The sequence below is a fragment of the Octodon degus genome, unplaced genomic scaffold (genome assembly GCF_000260255.1).
Source record: "Octodon degus isolate 3935 unplaced genomic scaffold, OctDeg1.0 scaffold00026, whole genome shotgun sequence".
NCBI classification, from domain to species: domain Eukaryota; kingdom Metazoa; phylum Chordata; class Mammalia; order Rodentia; family Octodontidae; genus Octodon; species Octodon degus.
Window position 1 is genome coordinate 382,590 of NW_004524602.1, and position 12,153 is coordinate 394,742.

At 50.7% G+C, this 12,153-nt stretch overlaps 1 protein-coding gene across 2 annotated transcripts; it reads left to right on the plus strand.

Annotated features, from left to right (window-relative positions):
* The first annotated feature begins 869 nt into the window (after positions 1-869).
* Positions 870-12,056, plus strand: Dnaja4 (DnaJ heat shock protein family (Hsp40) member A4). 2 transcript variants are annotated; one of them, XM_023712444.1, is made up of 8 exons: positions 1,061-1,150; positions 5,407-5,549; positions 5,630-5,810; positions 7,467-7,571; positions 8,624-8,851; positions 9,587-9,817; positions 11,488-11,588; positions 11,674-12,056. In XM_023712444.1, the coding sequence occupies exons 2-8, from the start codon at positions 5,547-5,549 to the stop codon at positions 11,887-11,889; spliced, it is 1,065 nt and encodes a 354-aa protein (XP_023568212.1). In that variant the 5' UTR covers positions 1,061-1,150; positions 5,407-5,546; the 3' UTR covers positions 11,890-12,056. The 2 variants fall into 2 exon arrangements, with proteins under 2 accessions (XP_004628939.1, XP_023568212.1); XM_004628882.2 differs by lacking the exon at positions 5,407-5,549 and having other exon boundaries at positions 870-1,150.
* The last annotated feature ends 97 nt before the right edge of the window (positions 12,057-12,153 follow it).

Here is a 12,153-nt window from a genome sequence, read left to right on the forward strand (position 1 = left end):
ACTCAAGGTAACTGATTTATAGGGGCCAAAGTCAGAGGAAAAAATCACATCCCCAAGACTGGCAATGAACAAATTCATTGCTCTTGGACATTAAGGTCCTTGTCATTCCTTTTAAAGGTGGAAAGAGGCAGGGCTGGGTTCAGGCTCAGGCCCCCAAACCACCAGACTCCCCTGGGAGGCGGCAATATCTCCTCATCCCTCACCACACACGTGTCCAGCAGAAGTCAGGGAAGCCTGCAGCTCCCCCTGATAGTGGTGGTGCCTTTCTCAGTCAGCTTCCGGGGGGGGAGGGTCTTCATTCTGGCTTCTGTGCACTAGCTGGGCCTATGGAGGCCCTAATCACTGGCTGGGACAACTCTGATCACCCTAGCATGGCCCTGCCTCGGTGCCTGGCACACGGATGGGGACCACCTCTGAGGGAAGAAGGGCCCCTGTCCCCTCAGGAGACTTAAGGGCTCCCTTGCTCACTCCCAGGGACTCATTGGTTCCTGTGGGCAGGGGAGGGGCCACTGTGTGAACTCAGGACCTTCAGGCCCCTCCACTGTCAGGAAGAATCAAGGTCATCCCAGCCTTGGAAAACCCACCCCAGGCCTGAGGTAATGGGGGCCACTGTGGCTTAAGCCCCTATTCCCCCAAACCCTCTAAATACTGCAGTGGGGGCGGTGACTGCACAAAGATCCATATAACCCGACAGGCTAGGCAGGGACTAGAAGGGTGGGTTGTCACAGCCCACGAGACCTAGACCACTGACTAGAACCCCAACCTCGACCCAGACCCCAAGGCAGGGCGGAGCCTCGGCTGCGGGCGGGGCGGAGCCGCGAAGGTTCTGGGTGCTGTGTCGTCACCGTCGCCATGGTCGTCACGGTCGCTACCGTCTCCACCTCCGTCACTACGCCCGCCCGCACCGATAAAACCGTGGGGAGCCGGGCGGGCGGGCAGGCGGGAGGCGCTAGCGCCGGGGCGGTGACAGTGACAACGGTGACGCCGGCTCAGGGACCGTGGCGCAGGGACCGTGGCGATGGTGAAGGAGACGCAGTTCTACGACGTCCTGGGCGTGAAGCCGAGCGCGGCGCCCGACGAGATCCGCAGGGCCTACCGGAGGCTGGCGCTGCGCTACCACCCCGACAAGAACCCGAGCGAGGGCGACCGGGTGCGGGGACGGGGACAGGGCGGGGGGAACTGAAGGGGATGGGGAGGGGCACAGGGGCCCTGGGTGGCCGAGGGGGATCAGGAGACCGAGCAGCCGAGGAGAAAAGGGAGTAAGGGGTAGGAGAAATCCAGGGGGGACAGGGGCCCCCGGGAGACTGCGGGGAGATAAAGGACCTGGTAACCAGGTAGGGTGCTATGCGCTTCCACCCCACGAAAACCCCAGGCAGAAAAACGGGATGTGGGTGCAGGGGACTGGGATAGGGGCAGGGGGTCCTGGGAACCAAGTGGACTGGGATGGGGGCAGGGAGGACAGGACAGGGGACCACAGACCAGGTGTAGGAACTTGGGACAGGGGGTGGAGTGGGGGGAACAAAGAGTGTGGCAGAGGTGGTGGGCACTGGGATCAGGGTAGTCCAATCTGCTGGTGGGGGCAGGGACCAAGACCCTAGCACCTGCCAGTCTCTGTCACTCCACCAGTGACTGAGATCTCAATCCCTTGGGTCTAGGCATGAAGGCTCCTGTAGGGCCCCCATGGGACTCTAAGGCAGTGGCAGAAGTGGGGCACCAGTTGACACTGTGGGTCACTGGGCTGCATTGTGCTAGGTTCTCTGTCACTAACAGTGGGGTGACTTCCTGTCCTCCAATCTGCTTTGCACACACCCAGGTCCCTCCTAGAGTTCCCTCTTGCCCACCCAACTCGCAGACACAGAGGAATCTGGGACCCACACAGCTATTTGTCATGCGTGTTCCAGTTTCATTGACCACAGTCAATCCTGGGTGCCTCATAGGCTGGGCATGCCAGTTCTGAGAGACCTAAATTAAACTTGTCCTGTCATTTACAGCGACATCCTGCCTCTGTCCTAGGATGACACAGCCCACCTGAATAGGTGACTTGGATCATGAAGGACAGCCAGGTGTCCCTTCACTGCTGGCCATTTTCTTACAAAACTCTGGGAATCCTGAAGAGGCCAGAACAGCTGATAGCAGTGATCCTAGGCCACTTTTGAAGCCACCATCACCAGCTAGCCTTTAGAACTGAGGCGACAATACATGGATCAAAAGACCTGCCTGCCTTAGTTATTGCCAGCTGGGACCAACTGCTCAGGGAAGGTCGGCTGGTGGAACAGTGATAGAATATTTATATTTAGCCTTGTGCTGAATGTGACTGTCATAAGTTTAAAATGCTTCAGTGCGAGACCGTTCGTCCCTCCCTGCCGGCGTCCAATCCCTCTATATTTAGCTGGCTTACTGTAGCTCTGAATGTCCCAGGCTTGCTGTGTGATTCACAGACTTGCTCCCTGTCACTGGTGTCTCTTCTGAGGGCTCCTGGCTTGTCAGTTCATGTTCCAGCTGGCTGGCAGCAGCTGTGTGTGGGAAAGCCTCTGACCTGGTTTTAGGTCAATCCTCATAGTCATTACCCTGTGTGAGTTCACAGCCGTGTGCATATTGAGTGAAATGAGTATGCTCTTGAGATCTGAAGCTTAAAAGAAAAAAAAAAAGTAGCTTTGCTCTTTATATGTGTATAACTTTCACTCTGTATATGCCTGTCTGGGCATGTTGTTTGCTTGGTTTTTAACTAATACATATTTCTAGCCAAGCCATGCATTCATGTCAAGCCAGTAAAGCACTTAGCAGGGAGGTCCAGCAGCCCCTCTCAGTTTGCAGGGGGGTGGTCTGCAATGTGCCTAGCACCAGGAATGCTTTTCCTTCCCTCCCTTCCATAAAAGGGACAAGAGCTTTCATTTAGTGCCAGGGGGACATCTTCCTGGGAGCTATCTTTGGCCCAGTGCTCATAGGCTTTCGTGGTGACTACTTGTCCTCTACCTGTGTCTAGCATGGGCAGCATGTGTCCAGCTATGCCATGGGGTGCCAAAGGAGATGTGCACCTTAACACATTCTGGGTGTGTACAGAGCAAGAGAGCAACATAAGGAGGTGGAATGGAGGGAGACTGCCAGGAGGAGGGAGCTGGGGAAGCCAGTGGGCATTTGCATTCGAATCAAATGTAAATCATTTGTGCAGACACCCCACTGCCCAGCTTCCCAGGGTCGGCCTGTTCATCTTTTCACTCGCCAAGCACTCCCTGTCTAGGCTGGCCACACTGCAGAACTTTTGTTTATTGTGAAGGTCTTTACATAATTTAAGCAGAACTCTTTTTTTCCTCCACCTAACTTTGTGACTGTATTTTCATTGGAAGACACTTTTTTATTTTTTTCCACCTGAATTTGTCACTGCATTATTAATGTCTCTTCAAAAATAGATTAGCTGATCCTTTTCCACTTTGCACTGGGACAACTGAGAAGGCTGTGGGTGTTGGTCTTTGTTTTTGCCCAGTTGTCCTGTGTTGCTAAGTGTCAGGCAGCCTGCGTTTGTTGTCACACATTGCTCTGTTTATCTGTCTCCTCTGCAGCTGGTTTTCTGCAAGACCTGGGGTGGCAGATGGCAGCCAGCAAAGTGATCCCTTTCGGGGTCGCAATGGGGGTATCTTCCTGGCTGCTGCCCTGTTGAGATGAGTTTGGTCTTTTGGCCAATTTCTTGGTCACTTTTAGTTTGAATAGTAGCTCTTCAAGGTAAAAATCCTGACAATGTGACGTTTCAGAGTACAGAAAAAAACATCACTAAGAACACCCCTGTGTGTCTTAGAGAAACTTCTCCCAAGGTGACTGTATATGGCCAGCCTGGTACATGGGCTTCTTTCCCTCTCTCTTCACTCAGCATTTTATCATAAATACTTTTCAAGTTGCTGTGTTGTCTTCTAAGGCCATCTTCTCCAGCTGCCTCATTGGCCATGGAGGTTTTGTGCAGAAGATCACAGTCTGAAAGGTCAGAGCTTTCATCTCTAGCAGAGGGAAGGGGTCCAGGCAGGAGCTGAGTTAGAAGCTGGAGTCCTAGGTCCCAGAGACTGGGGCGGGGGGACACGAAAGGCAGGGAGGTCCCCTTCCCTATGAGACCCAGCTTATGATCAAATGCTTCAGTGACTCTAGGCTTCATCTAGTAAGCCTGGGGTTCTGTAAGTACCCATGGTGTTTGGTAGGCATCTGCATGGAATGTGCTGTGTGACCCTGACTTGCAGACAGGCTCAGACTTGCTAGGGACAGCATGGGCTTACTGCTTTCCAGTTGTCCAACACAGCACCTCACTCATATGCTACAATGTTTGTGCTGAAGAATGGAGTGATCCTGGAGGAAAGCAAAGAGGTTGGCAGAGCTTGCGCAGACCTTGGTCCAGGAGAGGATGGGTCAGGTTGCTAGGTGACCTGGGACCAGCTTTTACTCTCAGGGACTAGGGCTGTCAGGGAGGTTTGGGCAGGGCATTGGTGAGGGTGAAGAGAAGCTGGAAGCGGGGCAGAGAAGCTGGTGCAGTGGTCCAGGCTGCTAAGGGCATGGCGAGCCAAGGTGGATGGTGGCAACGGGGAGGAGGATGGAATTTAGTGTTCAGGTCATGTTTTGGAGCTGTCCACATGCTTGGAGAAGAGATGAGAGTAGCCCAGGGAATACCTGCATCCCTTCAACTGGCCCACCAGTGATAATTAATGACTGCTAGTGGTCTCTGTTAGGTTAATAAAAATATTCATGCAGAGAAAGCACACTGCTTTATTAATACTATTTGCTTATATCACAGGCACTCAGTGCTAATTAGTTCAGCCTGTTTTTCCTAGGAACAAGGACACCTTTGTAGGTAACCATAGTACAGTTATCAAATACAAGAAGTGTAAGGTTTCTTAAAAACTGCATTTCTTCGCTTGTTCCTATAATGCCTTTGGTACCTTTTCTCCTGTGGAGAATCCACACTCACCCTGTTTGGTTTCCTTACTTTCGCACAATGAGTTTTCTGATTCTGACAGTTGGGTTCCACTGGCCGAGTTTTGGCAGCAATGTCACACTTGGATACTGTGTCTGTCTCAGGGACACCAGTGGGAAGGTAGCACCAGTGGGGTCTGTTGTAGGGTGTGGTTGGTGGTGTCAGTAGCTGCAGTGTCCGGGAGACCTAGGAAGGGACAGACATCCGGGGAACGTGAGTGCAGCTTGAACTCTGTCTGGCGTGTGCGGGGTGCCCACAAGTGCCTGCAGGTGAACTCCACACTCCTTGAGTAAACTGATCCCTGGAAACTCAAAGCCATGGAAGCACCTGGAGTCCTGGGCTATGTCCGGTGACAGAGGCAGCTGGGCTGGTGCTCACTGCTCCTTGCTGGACTCCACTTTCCTGCCTGGTACAGCCATAGTGGGGAGAAACTTTCCTTCACCCTGCTTTCTCTCTAGTTCTCGCAGTGTCCTCATCAGTTCCTCCATAGCAGTGGTCCTGTGTGTCCCACTTAGAGAAGAAGCAAGCCAAGTAGAAGGCAGCTCCCAGCAGCTGGAGGGATTGAGTACAGGCCCCTCTGAGATTGGTTTCTATTTCAATGGTGTGTTTCTTTTAATAATAATAAAAAAAAGACTCAAACCTCCTCTCTCTCTTAAAATGTTTTTCTCTCTTCTTTTAAAGTTTAAACTCATATCCCAGGCCTATGAAGTGCTCTCAGACCCAAAGAAAAGGGAGATTTATGACCAGGGCGGGGAACAGGCGATTAAAGAAGGAGGCTCAGGCAGCCCCAGCTTCTCCTCCCCCATGGACATCTTTGACATGTTCTTTGGTGGTGGAGGACGGATGGCGAGAGACAGACGAGGTAAATGTTTCTAAAGAGATGAAAGCAAGTTTTGTTGTTTGCAAAATTGCACACATTGCTGGAATCAGGATGGATTGTGTTTACAAGGGTACAATTGTCACGTTTGGGGATCATGAGCTCGTTCCTTGTCTCAAGAGTTGTCTGTTCCTGAGGACCAGGTGTTCACCATCCTGGGTGCAGATACAAGAGCTGGGCAGAGGAAAGAGTCCACAAATCAGAAATAATCAAAGAGCTCGTTGCCCAAGGAGAAGTTTCAGTGAGGAGTCACTAGACTAGTATGCTTAGCAACTCTTACAGCCTTCAAGTCCTGGATGAAGGAGCAAATGCGATTGTGGATAGAAAGGAGAAAGGTCAAGGCCCTTTTGTCCTCTCTTGTGGGGTTGAGGCATGAGGGTCTCCTGAGGGAGAAATCTACCTGCCCTCGCCTTTGGCGTGGGTCCCCGCCTAATCCAGAGCCAGCTGGTTGTCCCATTCCAGGTGGAACCTGCTGCATTCAGTGCCATCACATTCTCCTAGCCAGCTAAGGGTTTTCTGGATAACAAAATTCACCTCCTCATGTTTTATAAATGGCCTCCAGTTCTGGGGTTTGCTCTTCCTCATTTTTCCTTCACCAGGCTTCAGAAATCATCTCTGCGGTCAGTGGTTCTGTGTGTCCCAGTCCCTTTACTCCTGCCCTGTGACTGCTGATAAGCTGCCTTGCATCCTAAAACAAGATAGACAACCCAGCTTAACTACATCCCTTGATAAAATCAGGAGAAAAAAAAAAGCTCTGTATTGTTGTAAGAAATTTGGTTTTGGTCAATGACTTCCCTGGAGAAAGGCATTAGTGCTCACATTATAATTGACTTTGAGCTTTAAAAACTTCACTGCCAATCCTGTGAACATCCTGTGCTGAAAGTCATCAATTAAGGAACAGTCCCTGCCTGTCCTCTGGTATGTAACCTGCTCATGTAATTGATGAAGTAGATGTGATTAAAACTCTGGACATTCTTTTGCCCAGCTGCTTGCTGCATTAAGATGAACAACTTCACGCCCTTCATTACATCATCTCTCAGAGATGACAACCAGGCAACCAGGACATCTTGTCCCAGAGGCAGCAAGGACAGTGGGTAGCAGGAAGATCCAGCCTTAGGAGTTGTCCCTCCTTGAGGGATAGGTGCCCACCGTTCTGGGTGCAGATACAAGAGCTGGGCAAAGGAAATAGTTCACACTTGGGGACAAATTATAGAAACAAGAAATCGGTGCCCCAGGAGGCAGTTCTGGCTATCACACATTTATCTGTGAGGAAGGGCTGCTTTCATCAGGAAGACGTGGATCACCAACATCATTGCTAACATTGTTGTCAACTGTCACTGAGTCTTCTATATCTGTCAGGAAACTCCCTGTTCTCAAATTTTTTTTTCTCAGAAAATAAAGGTGGAAAGTCTTTTTGCTGACGCCCATAAATGATTGAGAACTAGTTCATATTAGATGAGGTGTTAACTCTCAGTGCTGGCAGAGGACGGAGGGTAGAACAAGTGCAAGGAGAATGTACCTCCTGCAGGAGAGGAGGAGGAGGAACCAGGATACTTACAGCACAGGGCCATGTGGGTGGAACTCAACACTGCAGTCTGTTTCTTACCCTATTACTAACCTTTTTTTTCCCCCTCTTATAAGGAAAGAATGTTGTGCATCAGTTGTCGGTAACTCTGGAAGACTTGTATAATGGAATCACCAAGAAATTAGCCCTCCAGAAAAATATAATTTGTGAAAAATGTGAAGGTAAAATTTTAATTTTTGAATGAATCTCACAGTTCTGATCCCATAGGTGTAGAAGTAAGTCTGCTTTTTCAGAGCAAAGAGGAAAAAAATAACATTTTATCCAACTCAAGGGTCAGGCACTGTCTACCAGTAGGCAGCCTGAGGCCACAGCTATTTCCCAAATGGATGTTTTATGTGGGCTGCATATTTAATTTGTTGATAGTTATTTTTATTTATTTATTTATTATTTTAAGGAAGGGTCTACAGGTTGTTCAGGGTCTCACTACTAGATTGGACTTATAGTGATCCACCTGTTTACAGCCTCCCAAGAGCTGGGATTGCAGGCGTGCGCCACCACACCCAGTCTCAATTGCCAACTCAGCGCACCCCAGGGGTGGGACTGGCACGGCAGACCCAGGGATTGACTCCCCAGCCCCTTGTGCCTGCTTGCAGGTGCTTTAATCTGCTGAGCTATGTGGCCATTCCTGATAGTTATTTTTAAGATGCCCAAATTAAAACAACTCACCTAACCTCAGGGTTGGGGAGGTTTTTCTGAAATAGTCTGTTGTAATCCCTCAACACTTGACTGGTTGCATCTGGCTGGGTCCAGCAGAGCTTTAGTGAACATGCAGTCTGGCCATCATTTAATGACCATCCATTCTGGTGTGGCCAAGGTTCCACTGTCTGAAAGATAATTGTCCAAGCTGGTGGCCACTTCCATTGGCAGAGTTCCTGTCCTTTGAATATCTGCCCATCCATCTCTCTGGTTTCTGACTCTTAGTGTTTTTCTACCCTGGGATAGATGAAAGAAAGTGCAATTGACGAGGCTAACTTAATACATTTGAATCAATAGAGTCCAAAACACAATCGTATGAGGTCACTTGTTTACATCTGGTATTGTCTGTGTGGCTAGGCCCCTTCAGACTCTCCACAGTGCTTTTCATTAGTGTAAAGAAATGTCCAGCCCATGCCCCCTGAAGCAGGAGATTTCCTGTCGTCCTGCTGTGGTGCCTTGTGGGATCTGGGAAGGGAACAGCAGAGTCCTTACCCCTGTCACCCTCCCACATCCCCAGGCATTGGTGGGAAGAAGGACTCTGTGGAGAAATGCCCGCTGTGCAAGGGGCGGGGGATGCAGATCCACATCCAGCAGATTGGGCCCGGCATGGTGCAGCAGATCCAGACTGTGTGTGTGGAGTGCAAGGGCCAGGGCGAGCGCATCAACCCCAAGGACCGGTGCGAAAACTGCAGCGGCGCCAAGGTGATCCGGGAAAAGAAGATTATTGAGGTACACGTGGAGAAAGGTGAGGCTGAGTGGAACTGGTGCTCCTCCTCAGGCTTGGCACCAGAGACTTGAGCTGCGCACAACCTGGAACCACAGGATGCTAGGGTGTGCCAGGAGTCGTCCTGACTCCAGGGCTCCCTTGACCCTCCTGGCCATATGTTCATCCCGTGCCATCTGCCAAGGGTTTCCTGTTGCATCTGCTTCCCTGCAATCACAGCCAACCTCTTTTAAGGTTTTCTGAGGCCCCCAAGTCTTACTTCACCTCAGCTGTGATTTACTGCCCTCTCCAAGCGGGTTCTGTCCCCTCCTTTGGGGTCCGTATTTTCTGTTCCCCATCAGAGCTCATGTCTCAATAGCTCATGCCCCTTTCCTCCATAACCCTGCCTGCGGCATCAGATTCTTCCATATAGATCATCTTCCCTTGCTGCTTGTCATGCTTGGTGCCATCATTGGATGGTGGCTTTCCATGCCCACAGACCAAAAGTCCAAGAATCAACACTCATACCAACTCAAGTACGGCGACAGGACTCCTGTGCTTATGTTCATACTATGTGTCAGAGACTCGCTAGCTGTCCTGTCCTCCTCAGTCCCCAGAACTATGTGCCATCTGGGAGGTGGGTGGTAGCCTCATGCTCACAGTGTGGCCTCCCTGAGTAGAGAAGCCCCACAGAACTCTGTGTTCCTTCTTCAAAAGCTCAGGGAAAATATGGTTTTTATGAGAAATGGCTAATCAGCAAGGGCTAATGTTCCATAGGTATGAAAGATGGGCAAAAGATACTATTTCATGGCGAAGGAGACCAGGAGCCTGAGCTGGAGCCTGGCGATGTCATAATTGTGCTTGATCAGAAGGATCATAGTGTCTTTCAGAGACGAGGCCATGACTTGATTATGAAAATGAAAATTCAGCTTTCTGAAGCTCTTTGTGGCTTCAAGAAGACTATAAATACACTGGATGATCGAGTCCTTGTTATCACAACCAGACCAGGTAACATCCCCAGTGCGCCCCTCTGTGCTTGCTCTGGGTGCTAGGTGTGGTGACCTCTGGGACTGGGATCTGATTTTCTCTAAAGTCATCTATAATGATTGGAGGATTTCCTTTCCTTTCTGTTTTCCTAGGGGAAGGAAAAAACCCACAGAAATGGGGGCAGAAGCAACCAATAGGAATCTTGGGGTCTGAAATTCTAGCGGCAATCTGTCAATTAAACTTCAATTTTATTTTTTTATTTCTGTTATTACTATTATTGGTTTTTAATATGAGCTCTCACTATGTAGTCTAGGCTGGCCTCAAACTCAGTGACACTTCTGCCTCAGCCCCAAGTGCCGAGATGACAGGCATGCACCACCACACCTAGCACTTCAATTTTAAAGAAGTTTAGTAGAAGGGAACACAGCTGCTGTTAGAAACCGTGGTGTTTTTCTGTCAATTGAGCTGTGTATGGATTTATCCACATTTCCCTCTGCCTCTGTATTGCCAACTGAACAGGAGACAGGGTTTAAAATCAAGTTTTCTGACACCAAAACATTGCCTGGCTGCTTCGCTTTGGAGGGTGCCAGGGAACGAAGGAGGTCTGGGGTCTGGGCTTAACCTCGCAGGATTGGTGGTCACCATAGCCTGGTGGGTGCTGGCCCTGTGTGGGTCCTAGAGTACCCACCACATAGGGGGAGGGTGTGGGCAGGGCAAGGCCAGGTCCAGGCCTTGTTTAAGCCCTTCCCAGGAAGCACACAGCTGTTTGTATGCCTGACACCCAGGCCTGGCTGTAGCCATCCATAGTGCTGCTCCGGTGCCTTCCTGGTCACAGGTCAGAAGCTGCTTCACCTTGGATGAGCTGGGCAGGGAGGGGTGGCTGGGAGGTGACCAGCTGATAAGCTTGTGCTGGGCGTGGTGACCATGGTGGTTGTGATAAGACCTGGAGTCCACAGAACCAGTGACACCCCTGGGCCACCCTCAAGAGCTCCCCTGCTCTGGCCTGGTCCTCTGTTGTCTCCCTGCCCACTGTGCTGGCCTATTCTGTTTCTCCCTGTTTCCTCTCATATTTCTAAGTCTTGACCTAAGTTTGTGTTTTTTAAAAAACTTTTTTAGTTGAAAATAATTTCAAATTTACAAAAAGTTATGAAAATAAAAACAACAGGAGGCCCCATAGCTGGTTTTACCTGTTAACATTTTACACCATGGGCCGGGGGTGGGGTGTATACACACACTGGTTCAAGGATTGTGGAAAGCACAGCAGTGTGGTGGAAAATTCTTTCTCTGTTTTAATTTTTTGCTCTACATACGCGCCCCCCCCCCCCCCAGTATTTGAATTCTCCATTCCTGTGGAGGAAGGTAAGGCCCAGGCCTGAGTTCTGTCCTAGACCCATTGACATCCTAATGGAATGGAGCCCTGGTAGGAGGAGGACACAGACACAGACAGACAGACAGACAGACAGACACACACACACACACACACACACACACACAGCCTGTGACTGGGTTGAAAATCCCCTCTTGGGCCAGGTGGACGCAGTAAGACCAGCAGTTTAGAGGACTTGCTAGAGCAGAGTGGTGTCTGCTGTGTGACACCAGGGCCCCCGCTCCTGCTACCTCCTAGGCCTGCCCCACTGTCCGTGACCGCAGGCCCTGGCTTCCTGTGTCACCCTTGATCTTCTCTGTGGCAGGTGAGGTGATAAAGCATGGGGACCTGCGATGTGTGCGCAACGAGGGGATGCCTATCTACAAGGCCCCCCTGGAGAAGGGGACACTGGTCATACAGTTTCTGGTGAGTGCACTGCGTTTGATCCGAGGGATGCTGCACTGCTGCCCTGCTGGAAGGGATGAGCCACTCATTCTGTCCCCTCTCACAGGTGACCTTCCCTGAGCAGCACTGGCTGTCCCCAGAGAAACTGCCACAGCTGGAAGCCTTGTTGCCCCCGCGGCAGAAGGTGCGGGTCACAGAGGACATGGAGCAGGCGGAGCTGCAGGAGTTCAGTGCCAGCGAGCAGGGCTGGCGCCCACAGCGTGAGGCCTATGAGGAGGACGAGGATGGGCCCCGTGCTGGAGTGCAGTGCCAGGCAGCATGACGCAGGGGGAGTGTAATGTTGGCACAATGAAATGGCGTCCAGTAACGGCTGTGTCTGGGGCGTCCTGTGTGTGTTCAGTCTTCTCCATGGCCAAGTGTCTTTGGATTTCTTTTGGTTCTGATTTAAGTTATGCTTGGTTTACATTTAAATGTTTTACATGTAAATCACTTCAGTCTGCCCATGGAATCTGTTAGTCCACACCTTTAGGACCGTACTGGGGATGCTGGTGACCACACGGACACTCTGTGCTTCTGGAAGCTTTGC

Coding starts and splice junctions, on each gene's coding strand:
- Dnaja4 (XM_004628882.2), top strand. CDS start 1,019: ATGGTGAAGGAGACGCAGTTCTACGACGTCCTGGGCGTGAAGCCGAGC. Junction 8,852..9,586: donor TGAGGTACACGTGGAGAAAG/GTGAGGCTGAGT, acceptor AATGTTCCATAG/GTATGAAAGATGGGCAAAAG. Junction 11,589..11,673: donor CACTGGTCATACAGTTTCTG/GTGAGTGCACTG, acceptor CCCCTCTCACAG/GTGACCTTCCCTGAGCAGCA.